The sequence below is a fragment of the Hemicordylus capensis genome, chromosome 6, assembly GCF_027244095.1.
Source record: "Hemicordylus capensis ecotype Gifberg chromosome 6, rHemCap1.1.pri, whole genome shotgun sequence".
Lineage (NCBI taxonomy): Eukaryota > Metazoa > Chordata > Lepidosauria > Squamata > Cordylidae > Hemicordylus > Hemicordylus capensis.
The window spans coordinates 13,656,312-13,676,457 of record NC_069662.1 but is presented as its reverse complement, the minus strand read 5'-3'; the positions used below and the strand labels follow the sequence as shown (position 1 = coordinate 13,676,457).

General features: G+C 43.5%; 1 protein-coding gene across 1 annotated transcript; it reads right to left on the bottom strand.

Annotated features, from left to right (window-relative positions):
* Positions 1-7,160: 7,160 nt before the first annotated feature.
* Positions 7,161-8,015, bottom strand: LOC128330905 (vomeronasal type-2 receptor 26-like; the record flags this gene model as incomplete). Its single annotated transcript, XM_053264269.1, has 1 exon — positions 7,161-8,015. A coding segment is annotated over exon 1 (855 nt), but the record flags the coding sequence as incomplete, so codon positions are not given.
* Between the last annotated feature and the right edge of the window lie 12,131 nt (positions 8,016-20,146).

Here is a 20,146-nt window from a genome sequence, read left to right as displayed (position 1 = left end):
TGCCCAAACACTGGGGAATGTTTCTTGCGGCAGTGCAGCAAGAAAGCCATCTAACAGAACTGCCTAACTAACTGCACATGCTCAGCAGGGAAGCAGCAATTTTCTGCACATTCCCCTCCCCCCAAAAGCCCTCTCTTCAGGTGTTCCACCTGAAAATATGTCCCTGAGGGCTGTGCAGATTTTCAGGTGGCCCAGAGGGCTTGCTGGGGAGGGGAAGGGTCTAATAAATTGCTGCTTCCCTACTGCACCAGGTCTATTTAGCTGCTCTCTCCCTTCACCTCTGCATCCTTGTTCTGTATACCTGCCAGTTTCTTTTTCCAGGCAACGTTGAGCTATACTGTGCTGCTAAATGTCCTTTTGCTAAAGAATGATTGTCCTACTTCTAACCAAAAGAGAGAAAAACTATTTAAAATTAGAAATTTGAAAATACCACTCCTGACCAACTGTCAACTGGAACTGGCTTCCTTAGACTGTTTTGACTTTTGGTGGTTGGGTGAGCAATCTAGAACCCTAGGAATAGTGTTGGTTCACATACACCTGAACACACATGAATATAACTCAGAGACTGGCAAAGTGACTAGGAGGAATCTACTCGGTGTTTTAACCGACCAGGATAGAGACCATTGTGTCACTGAGAACTATGAGATCCTTATTTGCTCAATTAAAGCTTTAATAACCAAACCGGACCACGCCAGATCAGAACTAAAATCTTACCGCCCTAAAAAATGGTTCAATTATGAGTGTATTAGGGCTAAAAAACATCTTGTTACTCTTTCAAAATATGCTAGCTCTAATCCCTCTGCCGACCTGGTTATAGAAATATCGAAAAAGAAAAAGGAATATAAAGCCCTTCTTAGATCAAAAAAAAGGGCTGATACACAAAAGAAGTGGTCACTTTTAATAAGTGCAGTGAAGAACAACGACTCAATGAGCTTTTGGAGAGTAATTTCAATAGCAAATAATAAGATACACTCCACTCAGGCCTGCTCAATAACCCAAGAATGATGGGAAACTCATTTTCGGGCACTTTATAATGATATCTCTCCCCAAGGTCCCTTCAAATAGGTTTATTACCACACTGGTCTCCGGTCTCCAGGCTACATACCAGCTGCCTTAAAGCTCTATACTGCAAAGGTCATTCCGCAATTACTGTATGGCATACAACTATTTCCATACTCAAGGTTTGACACTTTGGAAAGAACCCAATCAGGGTTCTTGAGGAATTTATTTGGTACACCAAAATGTACAGCAAATGTGACTTTAAGGACAGAGGCTGGCTTCATAAAAATTGAATCTCGGGCCTGGCTTTTGATTATTTATTTCTGGTTGAAAATACATCTGCGACCAGTTGGTTTAATTCCTGAGTTTCTTTCAGTTAGTCCCCAGCCATTATGGTGTACTACAGTAAGTACGAAGCTCACCTCTCTAGGCTTAGACCCAGCCCAACTGCTGGAATTGGGTCTAGTGAACGCGAAAAGAGTAGTGAAACAACGCTTTGTTGATACTGAGATCCAAGAAAACTGGGCTGCGCTTCCAGAGTTTGATAGAGCTATAAGAACAAATATGGATCTTTTCCCCGCAAAATATCTGTTGACAATTACTTTCTCTAAGTTTCGATGGATATTCACAAGAGTAAGGGTTAATTCCTTTCCATCCACACTTCTAGCTGGGAGGTTTCAAGGTGTGCCTTTAGAAGAACGACACTGCCGTTGTGGATCAGGAGATACAGAAACTGTCGCACATATCCTTCTCCACTGTAATCTCCATTTGTATCCCAGGGAACGCCTTATAGCTCCTCTAATATGTAAACTGGCAGATCAATCCGATGCTAACCTTGTAAAACATCGGCTTTCAGACAAAGATGCTTTAATTTCTATTCCTGTAGCTAAGTTTAGTTATATTGCTTTTAAAAGGTATAATGGGATATCACCCCAATCTTAAACTGTATATATCTATATACATATTTTAATGTTTACTGGTTTTTACTCTCTGTTTGGTCAATGACTGTAAATAAAATTACATTACATTACCTCCTTGGAAATCATTGTGCTTGGTATGATATATGGACATACAAGGATATCAAGTTGCCTTATATTGAATCAGGCCATTGGTCTAGCTAGGTCACTATTCTTTATTGGGACTGGCAGGGAATCTGCTTTCAGACAGAGCAGTTTCCCAGCTGTGCCTGGAGAAGCCAGAGATCAAACCCAGGAGATTTGGAATGCAAATGATTAGAGATCAGACTGTGCTATTAGATTTGCTAAGGTCCATTCACACACCATGGCTAGATGCTGCAGCCTCAATGTTAGGCATATCAGAAGCTGACATTGATAATGAATCTCCACTAGAATAATTTAAACCAGATAGGCATACAGTAGATCAGTCCTACCTAAAAGACCCAATACAACCATTAAATCAAAAGACACACTACTCACTCTCCTGTTGTGGATCTGTCTGGTGGTACAGTAAAGTTGAATAGAAGCACATCACCCTGTAAGAAGGATCCAAATTCCCCAATGGTAATGCCTTCTCTGGAATCTGTCTTGGAATTGTGCTGAATTTTGCACAGATGTCTTTGCCTGCTGTTCTGCCTGCTGAAAATAGCAGGCAGATATAGGAGGAATGGTAGTAACCGAACCATTCTGAGCTCCTGCAAATTTTGAATCTCACCCCAGCTGTGCACTTGCTTTGTCAGCTAGAGAAGACTACCTACAAAGAACTTTACCAACACAGAAATTCCATTTGACAGAGCCTTGTTTGATTCATTTTAACGTCTCCTGAGTTCTAGGGCACACACTGGCACTTTTAGATCCTTACACACTGAGGGAGTGTAGCCTGGTATGAGCAACTGAGCTATAATTAACCTATCTTATCATTAAATGACCTCTAGCTAGCCATGGGGCTTCCACAAGAAGCAGAACGCAATACTAGTGATTTTGATAATTACAGGGTGGATTGACACTTTCCCTACAGTCCTCTGGTCCCTATACAAACCAAGAAAACGTTTTTTATTCCCTCCTAACCAATATTTGCTATTCAGCAGGCAATAACAGGATTCAATTAACACTTTGGGGACCCAAGTGCCTGCTGGTCATTGGGCCTTGCGTTGAGTGCCAGGAAAACGAAACATGCAGTAAGGGGCTTTATTTATTTTATTCATGTATATTTCATTGATTTTATAACAAGTGGGTACAGATCACCACTGTGTCCTACATAGCCAATGTGACTTAACTTCTAAAATGTCAGGCAGAACATTCCCCTTCTTCCACTTCCATAGGGTATCCTAGCATTCATCAGCAAGGTCTTCCCTCAAAATGGCCCAAGCAGGGATGGACAAGTGTTAGATGTCAATCCCCCAGAAAGAAAATAAACAATGGAATGGAAATGTTTCTAGGCTCCACTGCAAAGATGTGGTATATAAATGGATTCATGGTCAGGAAAAAATCTACCCAAGTTTGTAAAAATAAAATAATAATTTCAGGATTCAGACATAGTGCAGAACCTTTGTTCATGTTCAGTAACCTTGCTGTCTTTGATCATCCGGACCTGTGTTATGGCAGAAACCATGGTTACAAGATGCGGGGCCTAGGGCTGCTACTGTAATGTCTATCCCTCTGTGGTAGACATGGAACTAATAACATAACAAAGGGACAAAACAAGATTTCAGTGAACAAATTCAAATTTATTAAAAGAGAATGAAAGTAAATTAGTGAAACAAATACATTACATGGCAGAATTAGTGTGATAAAATATCCCATTCTGGTGCACCGGATATTCAGAGAAGGTAGGGAAGGATGAGATTTGGGGAATGGCAGATTCCAAGGAGGCTTTGCTTCTGGCTTAGTATAGACAGAGAGGGGAGAGAAAGAGGGTTATGCGAACCAGCTCAGACTGAGCCAGGCCCCTTTGGGTGGCCCGAGGATGAACCAGACCGGCCCTCAAAAGGGGGGGGTGCCAGTCCAAGTTAGAATTGGGACCACCCCTCATTTCATGGAACTGGCTGGCAGCCTGGTTCGGCGGGGGATATACTTGTAAATGGGAATCCAGCTGGGATTCCCCTTTACAAATACAGGGGATCTCCTAGCCTAAAAAGGCTTTCCTGTTAAAACTTTAAAGCGCACGTGTGGGGAGGGGAACTCTGAGTTGGTGAGTCGAGCCACCCGGGCTCAGACTGGCCCACAGGGCAACAGGGCATATTCCCGGTGTGCCACACCCTGCGGGGTGCCCCTGCGCCCCAATTCCCACCCTCAATTACCCATTCTGCTCAAAACCCGGCGCCCTCCCCACAAACATTGCCCCACCCTCTCAGTGCCCGCAGTCCGGCCTGCCACCCCCGCCATTCCCAACTCTTTGGGCCGCCAAACCCTGGAAGGCTGTTCCTTGGCCCCCTGGAATAGACACACGAGGACATGTCTGAATGAGCTGCAGCTGTGTTTCCACGGAGACAGGTGGATTTACTCCATAGTTTTGAACCAGACATTCAGAGTAAGACAAGGCTGTATACTTTCTCCCTTTTTATTCAACTTATATGCTGAACATATACTGAGAGAAGCTGGATTGGAAGAAGATGAGCGTGGTTTTAAAGTTGGAGGAAGAAATATCAATAACCAATACTATACAGATGACACCATTCTGATAGCGGAGAATGCGGATGATCTGCAAGCTCTAGTAATGAAAGTCAAGGAGCACAGTGAAAAAATGGGACTATGACTAAATGTAAAGAAAACTCAACTGATGACAACGGGCACAGCAACCAGCTGGGTGGGGGGAGGGGAACTCTGAGTTGGTTAGTCGAGCCTCCCCCCCCGCATTCCCAACACTTTGGGCCGCAAAAACCCTGGAAGGCTGTTCCTTGGCCACCTCACCACTGCCGGATTAACCTAGTAGCAAAAGTAGAAAATGCTATGGGCCCCACATTTTTGCACGTGTGTGAGAAGGGGAGCTATTTAGGGACACATATCCCCCCCGGCATTCCCACATGCCTTTCTGCTTGTAATCTACTGGTGCCGCCTTCTGTGTGTGTATGTAGAAGAGAGAAAGGGATCTTTCACTCCCCAGTTCACACGAACTCAGCGAGAGCACTGCTTGAACCCACAGGTGACGTTCCAAGAAGCCTCTACTGTGAAACCCACCAATCTTTAAGGAAGCCGGTTGGTTCTCTTGTTTGACCTCTGAAGGAAGGAGCATAGCGATTTCCCCCCTCACAGTTGTTCTGAAGCAGATCCTGGAAAGAGACCTTTGAGGATTGTTCTCATGACTAGTGGGGTGTGGAAAGAGGGATCTGGGTCTCAAAGGTGGCCGCATTATTTTTCCAACAACACAGGAAATTGCCTCTGACCTGTGTCTGTGATTCGTTGGTTCGCAGGTACTGTCTGCTGGTCCTGGGCCATAGTAATTTCATTCAGTTCACTCTCTGGCATGTATTGTGTGAATCAGATGGTTTAGATGGAGGTTGTCCTCTCCCCCTGCTCCACCTGCCCCACTTGCCTGCCTTTTCATCAATGGTTTTTGCTTTTCCTCCTTAATCATGACTTTGGGACCAGATTTTTTACCATGACCTGTCTGTGTGGGTTTATGTTTCCAGATCTGAAGTAGGAAGGGAAACCTTTTTGCCTGATACAACAGTGATCCCTCCTTTCAACCTCCCCAACCCACCCCATTCTTCAATGCACACCTTACTGCATGATTTATTGGCTCGTAAAATGCCCATCATTATGATGGGACGAATATGCAGAGGCATTGTGTGTGTGTCTGTGTGTGTGTGTGTGTGTGTGTGTGTGTACATCTCCATGCATGCACAAATACTATATTCCCCTCCAGAAGCTGGGTCAAAGGTGGAGGGCACTGCTATCATCCTTGCAAAGATTAACCCCCTTTGCTCCCCCACTGCTGTCGTAGAGCTGAGAATGAACAGCAGCCATTCATGTGTGCTCAACACTTGTGAAATATGTGGCCAGTGAACATGATTGCTGATCTGTATTCAAGCATTTTTTTCACATTTCTGCACTCCAAGCATGTATTGCAATATGTGCCATTGATACACAACGCTTCTAGGAGGCCTGGTCTCCATCAGTGTTCTCTCTAATTTTTTTCATTTGAGTGTAGAGTTTTGTTCTGAGTGACAGTTTCAAGGCAGTGTGTGGGCACCATGTGCATTCAGAGTGGGGCCTTCCTGATTCAACCTGTGCGGGAGCTACAATTAACTGAGCTTACATTAAAAACCATCGAGGGACCCCTGGTCTCCATGTTGACTGCGCCCCGCTACACTTGGCAGCAATGAATACTCCAACCCTTAGGTAGCCATTCTGCTCAAATCCTGGCTCCCTCCCCACATACATTCCACCGCCCTCTCAGTGCACCCAGTCCAGCCCTGGCATCCAAACACTGCAGAAGACCAGCATGCTGAAGGTGATCTGCTTGGCTTCATTAAATTGTTTTAATGTTGTTTTTAGAATATTGTTTTAAATAATTTAAATTGTTGTGTTTAAAATTTCTTGTTTTTGGTGTAAACCACCCAGAGATGTAAGTTTTGGGCGGTATAAAAATATGTTTAATACAAATTAAATAAATAAATAAATAAATAAATAAATTTAAATCCATCAGTAACATTCTAGCATGGAAGGCCACAGTGAAGCTGATGATGGCCAGAAAACCCATGTAACAGACCCTTCATTGCACTGCACCATGATCTGGATGAATGTGGAATGCATGTCAAACACACGTGCTCCATTTGATGGCCACACACTGCGTTAGGCTGGTTGTCAGCCATTCTTTTTTCACCTAACCTTAAGTATAAGCCTGTCTACAGTTATCTCCCTTCTTTGAGAGAACTATTAGTCTGTGGCCAACACTGTAGGCTGGCTGACATCCAGTGCTGCATTCTGGACACATGGTGCTGCCGGGCTGCTGTGTCCTTCAAAGCAGTGCCAGAGCTGTGCAATATGGATGATTGTTGAAGCAGCTCTTCCACAGTTCCCCCCATTGTCCCGATATCACCCACGCTTAGTCACCGATACCACCCATGTTGACTGTATTCTCTAATCTACGCCTTCCTTCACTACTAATATGGGAATATAATGATGAAAGACATGGTGCCGAAGAACAAGAAAAGGCAGAAAGAGTCCAGTGTCTCAATATTGTTTCCTTACTAGTTGCTCTCTGGTATTCAGATCAGGTCTAAGAATAATAATGTAGCATTTGGGGAGGAAGATACAACTCAACAGTCCACCACTAGAGGCCATGATGGAGAAGACCTCCACTGCCACCATGTATTTCCCCTTGGTGCTCAAGTAGCTTGGGACAAAAGTAATCCAAACAGTGGAGAAGACCAGCATGCTGAAGGTGATCAGCTTGGCTTCATTAAAGCTATCTGGTAACTTTCTAGCATGGAAGGCCACAGTGAAGCTGATGGTGGCCAGAAAACCCATGTAGCCCAGGACGATGTAGAACATGGTGTTTGAGCCTTCATTGCATTGCACAATGATCTCACTGATCTGAGAGTGCATGTCAAACTCTGGGAAAGGGGGAGTGTTTGCCAGCCACACAGCACAGATGCCAATTTGAATAAGTGAACAGAGAATGATGACCGATACTGCCAGCCTCTTCCCTATCCATCTCCTCATCCTGTTTCCCGGCTTGGTGGCCAGGAAGGCCAGAACAACAGTGATGGTTTTGGCCAACACAGAAGAAAGAGCAACAGTAAAGGTGATGCCAAACACGGTTTGTCTGAGGAGGCAGGTCACCTTCCTAGGCTGACCAATGAATAGGAAGGAGCAGAGAAAGCAAAGCAGCAGAGAGGAGAGAAGGGTACAAGTAATGCTCCAGTTACTGGCTTTCACAATGGGAGTTTTGTGGAGCAGAACAAAGATCCCAATCACAGCAAAGGTGATCAGGGAAAACAAAAGAGCAAAAGAAATCAAAACCGCTCCCAATGGTTCTCCATAGGATAAATAGGTCATCATTTTGGCGATGCATTGATCCTGTTTCTCATTTGGACATTGATCTTCTGGACACATCTCACACTGGTCTGCATCTGAAATACATCAACAAAGTCTTTGTTTTGCCAAGGAACGAATCTGTTGACTGGTTTGTTATATTACAAAGCAGGTTGTTAACGTTTCCTCCCTCTCCTGTGATATGTTGATAGATTTTATGCTGCTCTTACTTTTGCTGTTCTTATAGTTTTTAATTTAATGATTTCTTTCATTTTATCTGTGTTCTACACTAGGGGTGTGCATTTCGGATTTTCTGTGTTTCAATTTGGACTCAAATCAAAACATCTCTGTTTCATTTGGGATCCAAATCAGACCCATCCAAATCACCCCAGATTCGCTTCGGATCTGAATTATTCAATATCTGAATCGGAATCATTTAGGATCCAAAAACTGGTCCTGGAGCCAAAAGAGTAGGGTGGTGTGGTAGCGCCTAATGGGTGGAGGCTACCACCCAAAAAGGAATTGGGCAAAGGGCTGATTTTTGGTGATCTTTTGAAGTTCATGCATCTTTTAGGTTTTCCTCTTCATGTCAGGAGGAAAGGTGTCAGGGAAGAATGTGGTTGGTGCTAGTGCCTAGTGGTGGCAAGGAAGCTACCAGAAGTATTTCAAAGGAATTGGGCAAAGGGTGATTTTTAAGTGATTTTTGAAGTTTACGCATCTTTAAGGTTTTTGCTCATAGGGAATAATGGAAGTTTCAGGAGCCCCATAACTGCACTTGGGGGGCACTGGTGTGGCCCAGAGCAAGTGGCGGTGTAGTGCACAGAGGGTACCAACCACCCCCATGGGTTGCTAACCTATGGGGTACTGGGTTTTGTTGTTTCTGAGGTTTTCCGAGTGTAGATTCTCTGGTAGCAAATGTGAGTGGATTCATGGTTTGTCATTAAAAATCTCAAACAGCAAGGTTTTGCCCCCCTTCCACCTCCGCAAGTCGAAAGAGTGATGACGACAATGACAACAATGATGGCACACAATTTTTTGGTGCATTTCTTTGACATTGCCTTCATTGACTATGGGGCAGCTATCCTGGTAGTGGTGGGGAATAGAAGAAGAAACGTTGGCAGGTCAGCAGGCTGTTCCAGAGGAAGGGTAGTCAGAAATTTAATAGCTGTCTCCTCTTCTGGCTGTCCCTCCAGCTCTTTGACCTCAGGGAGTATTGCCAACAAGCCACATAGCCTTACCTTGCTCCTCTGCAATGCCAGGTCAGTCCAAAACAAGCCAGAGCTCATACAAGATTTGATTATGGATAAAGAATCCCACCTAGTATGTATTACTGAGACTTGGTTGTGGGAGGCTAATGGTCCAGTCTGGTTCCAGCTTCACCCTCCAGGATATTCTGTAGAGGAGCAGGTGAGGGGACGTGGGTGGGGAGGTGGAGTGGCTGTGATCTATAAGGATAACTTCTCCCTTATCAGGGTCCCTGTTAGGGTATCAGACCATATGGAATGTGTGTACTTAAGTATGGAGACCAGGGATAGATTAGACTTCTTTTGTTGTACCGATCACCCTGCTGCCCAGCGGAATCCCTTACTGAGCTCACGGACTTGGTTGCGGAAACCGCGTTGGAGTCTCCCAGGCTCTTGGTGCTGGGGGACTTCAAAGTTCATTTTGGGACCAATCTGTCCAGGGCAGCTCAGGAATTCATAGCGGCCATGACAACTATCGGCCTGTCCCAAGTGGTCTCTGGACGGACACATATTGCAGGTCACATGCTTGATTTGGTCTTTTACTCTGATCATGGGGGTATTCCATGGATGTGGACACCTGTGATTTCCCCATTGTCATAGACAGACCACCATCTGGTTAAGGTTGGACTTACAAGCAGTTCCCACCTCTGCAGGGGCAAGGGGCCTATTAGAATGGTCCACCTGAAGAGGTTATTGGATCCAGTAGGATTCCAAGAAGCCTTGGATGAATTCAATGTTGCTTTGCTGGTGCTCGTGTTGACACCCTGGTTGAGAATTGGAACAACTTGCTCACCAGGGCAGTAGACACGATTGCTCCCTGATCCGCTTCAAAATTGGCCCCTTGGTATACGGAAGATCTATGGGGGCTGAAGTGGCAAGGCTGGCAACTGGAGTGCAAGTGGAGAAAGACTCGGCTCAAATCCGACAGATTGAGATATAGAGCACATCTAAAGATTTATGCTCCGGCAATACCTGCGGCAAAGAGGCGGTTCTTTTCTGCCCATATTGCCCTGCGAGTTCACGTCCAGTGGAGTTGTTCAGGGTTGTGAGGGGACTAGTATTCCCCTCCCTTGAACCAGAATTTGGAACCATCAATTACCCCTGCCATGTGTTTAAATAGTTTTTCCCACATAAAATCTCTCAGATTCAGGCCGACATAGATAGAGACTCCACAATTAATTTGATGTCTGCACTGGAGGTGCCCAACAACAGGTGATTTGACTGGATCGGTTTCAGTTTGTAACTCCTGAGGAGGTGGACAAGCTGCTTGGAGCATTGAGGCCTACCACTTGTTCACTTGACCCTTGTCCAACATGGCTTGTTCTGTCTAGCAAGGGGGCTGTTGTAGACAGCCTGGTGTAAATCATAAATGCTTCTCTGAGGGAGGGCAGGATGCCTCCTTGTATTAAGAAGGCAATCATTACACTTCTTCTAAAGAAACCTGCATTAGATCCCTCAGAGCTGAGCAATTATAGGCCTGTTTTCAGCCTCCCATGGCCGTGCAAGGTAATTGAGAAGGTGGTGGCCTCAACTCTAGTCGGTCTTGGAGGAAACTGATTATATAGACCCAAGGGTTGGCTATGTGGTGGAGACTGCCTTGGTCAGCCTGATGGATGATGTCCAATTGGGAATTGACAGAGGAAGTGTGACCTTTTGGTCCTTTTGGATCTCTCGGAGGCTTTCAATACTATCAACCGTAGTATTCTTCTGGAATGTCTGAGGGGGTTGGGGGTGGGAGGCACTCTTTTACAGAGGTTCTGCTCCTACCTCTCGGACAGATTCCAGATGGTGTCAATTGGAGACTGTTGCTCTTCGAACTCTGAGCTTAAGTATGGTTCCCCTCAAGGCTCCATACTTAACGTTTTTTAGCATCTACATGAAACCGCTGGGAGAGATCATCAGGGGATTTGGAGTTCGGTGTTACCAGTATACTTTTGACACGCAGATCTAGTTCTCCATGTCAACTTCTTCAGGAGCTGGCATATCCTCCCTAAATGCCTGCCTGGAAGCAGTAATGGGCTGGATGAGGGAGAATAAACTGCAGCTGAATCCAAATTAGACAGAGGTACTTATTGTGCGGGGTCAGAACAATAAGGGTGGCCAGGGGTGCTTTCTATCAGCTGCGGCTGATACGCCAGCTGCTCCCGTTTCTCGAGATCAATGACCTCAAAACAGTGGTACATCTGTTGGTAACCTCCACACTGGACTTCTGTAATGCAGTCTATGTGGGGCTGCCTTTGTACGGAGTCCAGAAACTTCAGTTGGTTCAGAACGCGGCAGCCTGGTTGGTCTCTGGGTCATCCTGGAGAGACCATGTTACTCCTTTAGTGATGGAGCTACACTGGCTGCCAATAGGTTTCCGGACAAAATACAAAGTGCTAATTATAACTTATAAAGCCCTAAACGGCTTAGGCCCTGTGTATCTAAGATAGCGTCTTCTTCACTACGAGCCTCACCGCCCATTGAGGTCATCTGAGGACGTCCATCTCCAGTTACCGCCAACTTATTTGGTGGCTACACAGAGGCGGGCCTTCTCAGCTGCTGCCCCAAGAGTGTGGAATGTGCTCCCTGCTGAGATACGATTCTCCCCATCTCTGGTAATATTTTTAAAAAGCACCTCAAAACCCATGTTTTCACCAAGCTTTCCCAGCTTTTAAATTTTTTTAGGTTTTAATCTCTGGTTTATTTTTCAATTGTTAAATTGTTTTAAGTTTTTTGTATATGTTTTAAACTTGTTTTATATTATTGTCAACTGCACAGAGATGACATTTAGAGGTAGTGTAAAAGTTTGAATGAATGAAAGAATGAATGAATGAATAAATAAATAAATTTCTGCACCGGATCAGAGCCTGTGGCACCAGCACATCATGATGCAAGCAATCTTTGAATAAAAACTCTGATGATGCTACAACTCACAATATGACTCCATCCACTTTTTCATTGCAAACAAGAAGTCCACACACAGAGAGAGAACCTTCTGCCATAAAGCAAAGTCTCAGATAATAAACATTAAAGAGGCAAGTGGTTCGGAAAGCAAAGCACATCACAAAACAGAAATGCATGAACAACAGCAACTCATAATCATCATCACATCATATCAGGGCATCAGCATTATATATATCATATTAATATTATCACATTAACATTCATCATTTTCATTTCAGCATCAACTCAAAATATTCAATGAAAGAAAATAGGAGGCAACATTGTCAATAATAATAGTTGCTAGTAGGAGGAGATGGATGGATAAAAAGAGCAGAGATACAATGTCCCAACAGCAGAGACACAATGTGGTATAGCCAGCCGGACAAGAAGATACAAAATAATGGCGGAGAGAATCGGTTTAATATACTGCTGCTGATCTATAAAATGGGAGGATGGACTGCTTTATTTAAAACACACACACGGACTCACAGGCAGCGACTAGGCCCAGAGTGGTGCGTGTGTGTACAGTATGTGTGTGTTAAAATAAACTCACCACTAAGTCTTCTCTTCTCCAAAATGTTGGGCTGCTACTTCTGTTGGTCTGGTGGTCTCTCTCTCCTGCTCCTTCTTCAGTCTTCAGATGGGGCATCCACAAAAGGCTCAAAAATCTGGAAGATCTGGGGCTGGTGGTGGTGGCTGCTTGTGCAGGTAGTAGCATTCTTCTCTCAGTACAGGGCAGAACAACTATGTGATGGCCAAAAAAGGTGGAATTATCCAATTCTCTTTTTCACAGATACAAAAGGGGAAAAAGCAGGAGAGAATCCAGCCAAGGTCGCAGGATGGCTCAGGTAGCAGGCTGTTTGTGTCAGCAAGGCAGAAGGAATAAAAGATGGAATCCTCTTCTTTTTCTCAATTAAAAAATTGCTGGAGAAAAAAAGGCAGCAATGGCAGCAATGCTGAAGAATGGTTGGAGGCCATGGTGGATGTGTGATGGCAAGGCTGAGCAATCAGGCAAAAGAACTCTCTCCCCACACGAGGCAGCAGAAAGGAACAAATGGCTGCCGACCCAGGGGCGACCCAGGGGCGATTTGTTTCGGCTCTAAAACATTTTGGGAAGGTGATTGGGTGTTTCATTTTGGTGCCGAAACACCCAAAAAGTTTCGCACATCCCTATTCTACACTGCCTTGAAGTGTTTAACAGGAGGCAATATGAAAATGAAAAACAAACAAGCAATAAATAAAATCTCTTTGACCATTTTTAGGAGCAAAACACTTGCTGTTCCTCATTTGCAGGAACTGTGCCATTTGTAGGCATCTTTTCTGCTTGTTTTATTTTGTTTATATTGGCTGAAATGTTGAGTTGCTAAAAGCCAGTACTACCTATGAAGGGTAATACAGCACCAGCACCCATGAGAGGGAGATCAATTTTTGATGATCTCTCCTTCCTTCTGAAATGTTCTGCGCCAGTCTAAACAATGTCCCTGATAGCTACATGACCCTCAGGGACATATTTTCAACTGGCAAATAATGCTTCTGGGGGGAAGTAGCAATCATCCAAATTCACTGTCCCCAAGTTAGTAGCAGTGTTCCCTTCGTTGACCCCTTCAGCAGCATCAGTGCATCTCACCTAGTACCAGCTTTTTCTAATGGGAACATCGGCCATTGCAGCTTATTGTTTTAACTTTCAAAGAATCCAGGATGTTCTTCTGCAAAGGCCAGCACCTGAAAAGTTAAACTAAAGGATTGCTCATCATAAATGCCATAGTTTCTATTCTGCACAGACTTTTTCTAGATTTTGGAATGGTTACAGATTCTGGCTTCACATGAAAAGCCTACATATACTGAGAATTTAGTTGTAAGAAAACAGAATGTTTCCTTTCCCTGCAAGGGTGCTAATACCTGAAGATTAAGCTGTCATCGTAAGATATAGGAATAAATTTCTATTCCCCCCCCGGCCCCAAGATTTCTTCATTGATTATACCCAACAGAAAGGATTCAGGTCTCTTATGAAATATACATTTAAAAATCTTTTAAAGTTCATCATAAATCATATGCCAAAACCTCTTTACCTCTCTGCAGGACCACCACATGTGATAAAAGGACACCTCACTATCTTTACATCTCCAGCACTTATTAGATACATTTTTATACATTAAAGCTAGTTTCTTAGGTGTTAAATACCACCTGTACATCATTTTTATTAAATTTTCTTTTAAATGATAACATGCTATAAATTTAAGATCTTTCTTCCATAGCTTCTCCCAGGCCTCTAAGTTAATATTCTGACCTACATTTTGTGCCCATTTTACCATTGTTGATTTTACCACTTCATCTCTCATTTCTTCACATAATAACAAATTGTACATTTTGGTAATTAGTTTCACATCACTTTCACATAATTCTATTTCAAATTTAGAAATTCAGTCATATATTTGATGTAGAAAAGGAGAATTTTAAACATTTGGATTTGGTTACACAATATACATATTTTTACCGATCTGTGTTGAAATCCTCCCCTCAGGACACTGAGCACAATCATAGCAACAAACTTGTCTTCCCTGCCGGGCAATCCTGCTGGATCCAGGATGGCAACTCTGAACACATCGGGAACGGGGCTGCATCTAACAGGAGCAAGAAGGAAGAATGTTCCGATTCCCCCCACCCCTTCTATTATTCTCAAAACCAAATAATCCACATATGAAGAGTATGGAATAGGGGTCTACTCCCTGAACCAGGCAAAAGCCAAGGTGGGTCTGACTGCAGGCAGACAAAAAGAGGTCAGAGGCATCAAACATGGTCAAGGCAAATCTGGGGTTAGGCTGATTATTTCCTCTGTCTGGGGGGGAAGTCACCTAGACCCTACTGTTGGAATCTGAGACTCCTGGAGCATTGCCCAGAGGACAGAAGCAGAACATTCCCCATTAGGGCACTCCATTCCTTTCAGCCCATTTCTCCCTCCCAACACTCTTCACTCCTGATATTGGAGCTGGGCTGTGAGAAAACCCCTTAAAGTCAGGGAAACTAGCAAGGTGAGGCGGGACAGGTCTCCATACCTCTTTAAACTTGTGGTTCCATACAGTAGCACTTGCATTCATGGTGAACGTTTTTCCTTCACGAGCCAGGGGATCCATCCTTCCAGTTTGGACTTTCTGGAAGGTGTCATTGGGGAATGTGACCAAGTTGATGATATCGTATCCAGATGGCAGGCTCCCTTCCGCATCAAAAAAGATTTGTTCCCCAGCACTATTATTGAAATGGATATTGCTCAGAAAAGCATGAAGCTAATTGGGAGGAGAAAAAGTTCACACCCTGGGTCAAATTGTGGAAAATTGCATTAAGATTATCTCTTTAACCACAAATCCCTTGATCACCAACTGGAAGATGTCACTGACAAGAAATACTATATACCTTTCAGGAATATAGCTTTAAGCATGTTTATATTGGTAGCAAGCCACGGGAAGCAACAGCAATTCCTGTTGACGAATAGTACAGGATCTTACGGCAAAGAATACTCACATATAAATTGATATACAAAGCAAGTTTGGGATAATTATTACAAAGGGAAAGACTTTTGGAAAAACTGACATTCATTTACCTTATTCTGGAATGGGAATGAGCCATATTAAAACATCAAACAATACTGAATATTGAATAAACATTTACAAGATGTTTGATATAAGGTTTGCTTCCTGAGATTTATTTTTGTTGAAAAGTATAATAATTGTGTGACCCAATAAAAGGGCAATTTGATTTGATTTCCAATTGAATTTCCCAAATTCAGATTCAAATCCCCATTTAGCCATGAAGTTCATGGGTGATTCTGGGTGTTTCTTCTCTCTCAGCCTAAGCTACCTCACACTGCTTCACCAGTGCTTTATTAGTCAGGGTGTCAGGAACTGCATGCCACAATCAGACATTATATCACAGAATTGCTATTATGAGTTATGAACTAATGCAATGAGAAGTGAAATGCAAACAAGGAGGAGGAAACACATACAGGACGTAATAGAAGACTCTTTCCCCCGAGTTTCTCCATTTCCTTCTGTTTAGTTTTCGAAGAATACATAGTATGGAGAGCATGTGCTACAGCATAAACAGCATTGTAGATGTTATAGCTCTGCCCAGACATGCCCATTTCAAGCACAGATTCAGGGAGGCTCCCCAGTTTCTCCTCCCCAGTGCAGTTGTCTTGATTTGGAACATATATGCCATGCTTTGGGAGTGAACAGAGAAATGCATACGACCAGAACTGATGGATGAAATATATCATAGACTGGTATGGATTTATACTCTCCAGGAACTCCTGAAATCCTGGAACCACTTTTCTGTGAAGTGTGAATGACAAAGAACCATTGAAGGATTTCCCTGTGAATTTATTCCATGAAGAAAGAGTTGTGCAATCCCACTGAGCAGTTATGAGCCACACTCTCTGCAATGGAAGCTTGTGATGAAATTCGTAGGATTCTAAGATTATTCGTAAACCCTCCATAGAATGACTATCCCCATAGACAAGAACCACATTCATCTTTGCTTCCTTCCAGACAGCAAAAGCTATTTCCACCAGCATTTTTTCAGTGTGTGTATTTGATGTGCGACTTGTTACTTTTGGAATGGATTGTGCCAAAGCAATACAAATATTGCTCTGGAGAAGTCTTGGTCTCATATTTTGAAGAAATGTTTCTCCACTGTCATCATCTGATGTGAGCAGACCGATCCAATTCCACTTGAAATGCTTCAGCAGAAAAATAATCCCGATATATTGAAGGTCTTCACTTGGAACCATCCGGAAGAAAAAAGGGAACCGGGTTTGATCACTTAGCACAGGGTCAAAAGATCCATAACTCAGCTAAAAGGGGGAATTTTTTTTTAAAAAAAAAAAAACAGTATTAAAAGGACATCCCTTTGTTCTTGATCAAGGTATTACTTCTTCAATTCACTAAATTTCAGCTTCTATCAAATATTTCAGATAAGACAATACTTCTATTTTGAGTAGGAACTACTGGTACCATTGAGTCTTATACTGGGATAGGATTCTAAACAGGATGAAGAAAGATTAAAGACTATTCCTACTTGAAAGTGAAAGCTGGGGCAAGGTTGAAACACAGTTTGAAAGAAAATGTGTTCAGGGGAGTTGTGGCCCTAATATTGAAAGAAAATGACAATAATAATCTTTTGAAAACAAGACAATGCACAGTGGACTGAGTAATTATTCCTTAATTTTTTGAGAAAACACTCTAAGAACTTGGAAGGGGATGAAAACCTTTCCATTCAAGAACATAAGAACAGCCTTGCTGTTTCACACAGTGGCCTACCAGATGCCTCTGAGAAGCCAACTGGCAAGAGGTGAGGGCATGCCTTTTTTTTTTTTTTTTTGGTTCTACTGTATATTTGCCACATCCCATAGCAGAGAATGCTATAGATTAATTTTCTGCTCTGTGAAAAATGACTTCCTTTAGTTGGTCCTATTTTACCTGGCCTTCAGACCCATGAGATTTGTTAGAGAGGGAGAAACATCTCTCTCTGTCCACTCTCTCTTCTCCATGCATAATTTTATAAACGTCCATCATGTCTCCCCATAGCCACCCCTTTTCCAAACTAAAAAGCCCCAGACACTGTAGACTTACCTTATAAGAAAGGTACACCATGCCCCTGATCATCTTTGTTGCACTCTTCTTCACCTTCCCCAGTTCCTAATTATCAAATTGCCCACTACTAGGAGGCCCCCAATCCCCGGAGGAGTATCGTATGTGTGAGAGGATTTGGGAGCATTACCCAAGGAAGATGTCCCTTCTAAGAGAGCATTCCTGACTTCTTCAGACTGATGCCCTGCATCCCTAAGATCTTCATCCCCGCTAACTGGGCAAAGAGGCACCTTTTACTGTGGTGATTCTCTTTATTTAGCAGGGGGAGAGTAACTGGCCCTATCCACCCCCAGCACAGTACGTTCAGTGACTGTTGCTGGTTTCTATCTCATATTTTTTTTTAGAATGTGAGCCCTTTCGGGACAGGGAGCCATCTTATTTATTTATTTATTTATTTATTTATTATTTCTCTGTGTAAACTGCCCTGAGCCATTTTTGGAAGTGCGGTATAGAAATTGAATTAATCATCATCATCATCATCATCATCATCATCATCATCATCATCATCATCTATGAGAGTAGAGGAGCTGTCAGCATGGGAATAGGATGCCTCTATCACATTCCTGAGGGTCTCATTCACAAACCTCTCTGCTTCCCTGAGCTTCTCCAGGTCCGCCATCTTGGCTTCAAGAGAATGCACTTGTTACCTGAGAGCCAGGAGCTCTTTGCACTGAACGCACACCCACAACTTCTGTACCTCAGACAGATAGTCACACTCTGGGAGGCACCCCCTCTTCAGTGGGCATTCTTGCTTCATAACTGGTTTTATTGGTTATTTAGAATTTAGAATATAGGGGCTGAATTTGCATATAACAAACTGTGGTTTGGAACTGTGGTTCCAAGTCCTCTGGTGGAACTGTCCAGGTGGTGGTCCTCATTACAAACCAAAAGTGCAAATCACTCTCAGGGGAGGAAAACCGCAACTTCATTTTCTGTTGAAACTGTGGTTGTCCACATTCAGACATACAGTTTTTGAAACTGGAGGTCACTTCACCTCTGGTTTCATGTTCTGTGTGAATGCAGACATAGAGATTGTTTCCTTCACAGATTGGTCTAAGCTGCAATCATCATCTAATTAACGGTATCAATCTCTTCCCCCAGGAAAGTTACAAAAGTGGGGCAGTACTCACCTTCTCATGCTTGGTGTCTCGTTTCTGATAAAGGGAGACCACTTCTGGGCCCACATGCAACTTCCCTACTAAACCCCTCACAAAACTCATTTGATGTCTGTTACCAAACTCCTGCTCACAGATTTCCAAAAAGAAAAACTGCCCTTGTCTCAGCATTGTCTTCTCAAGGGTGGCTTCCAAAAAGAGCCACCTTCAGAGCATAGCGGTAGCTAATCCCCACCCATTTTCTCTCTAGGCACAACTGAAACTGAAATTGAAACTGCCCTGTCAAAAATGAACCCCTAGCCAGCCAACAACAACAAATATCTATATACCACTTCTCAGCAAAAGGGATCCCTGTCCCTGAAGGGCTCACAATCTAAAAAGAAATATAGACACCAGCAACAGTCATTGGAGGTACCGTGCTGCGGTTGGATCGGGCCAGTTACTCTCCCCCTGCTAAATAAAGAGAATCACTACATCAAAAAGGTGCCTCTTTGCACAATTAGTAAGGCTATAGCCAGAAATTAAACCCAATAAAAAACTAGCCTAACAAACATACCTTGTCCTTTCCCCCTTGTTGGTTGGTTTGATTGCCCTCTTGCTTTCTTCTTTAGGAACGAAAACAAACGTTTTCCTCCTCCAGACAAGGAAGCCTTGTCTTCTCAAAAGCTGCTTCCAAACTGAGCTACCTCAGGAACATAGCCATTTTTGAATGACTACAGCTAGTCATCGCTAGGAACAGACATACCTGTGGGATCTTGTAGGTATTGAAGACACTGGCCATGTGTATGGAATTTGGGGAGGTGAGCCCACCAATGGCAAGGACTAGCTGCTGCTTCCCGTCACAGTTGTAATTGAAGGGATTCCCCTGCCCTGTGAAGAGGAACTGCAGAGTGTTCCAAATGGCTCTCAGTGGATTGAAAGCATTGTCATAGATTTCGAATCCCAGTGTGATATTGGGTAAGAGGTGGTCATTCCTGTTGATCTCTTGAATTGCAAAGATGAAGGCAAGAACATGCTGGTAATTTTTAGGCATTAAACTGCAAAGAGATTTTAATGTAGTTTTACATGCATAGATCAGCAAAACAAGTCCCTGAATGAGGTCCTCTCTGTCCCCTGTTCCCTGCATACACAGCTGAACACCTATGACATTAGCACAAACGCTATCTCCAGAGCACGGACAACCACAAGGGTTTTGCCCAAACATCGGGGCATGTTGCTGACATACAGAGCAAGGATGTGGCAGTGCAGCAAGAAAGGCATCTAACAGAACCTTCAAACTAACTGCA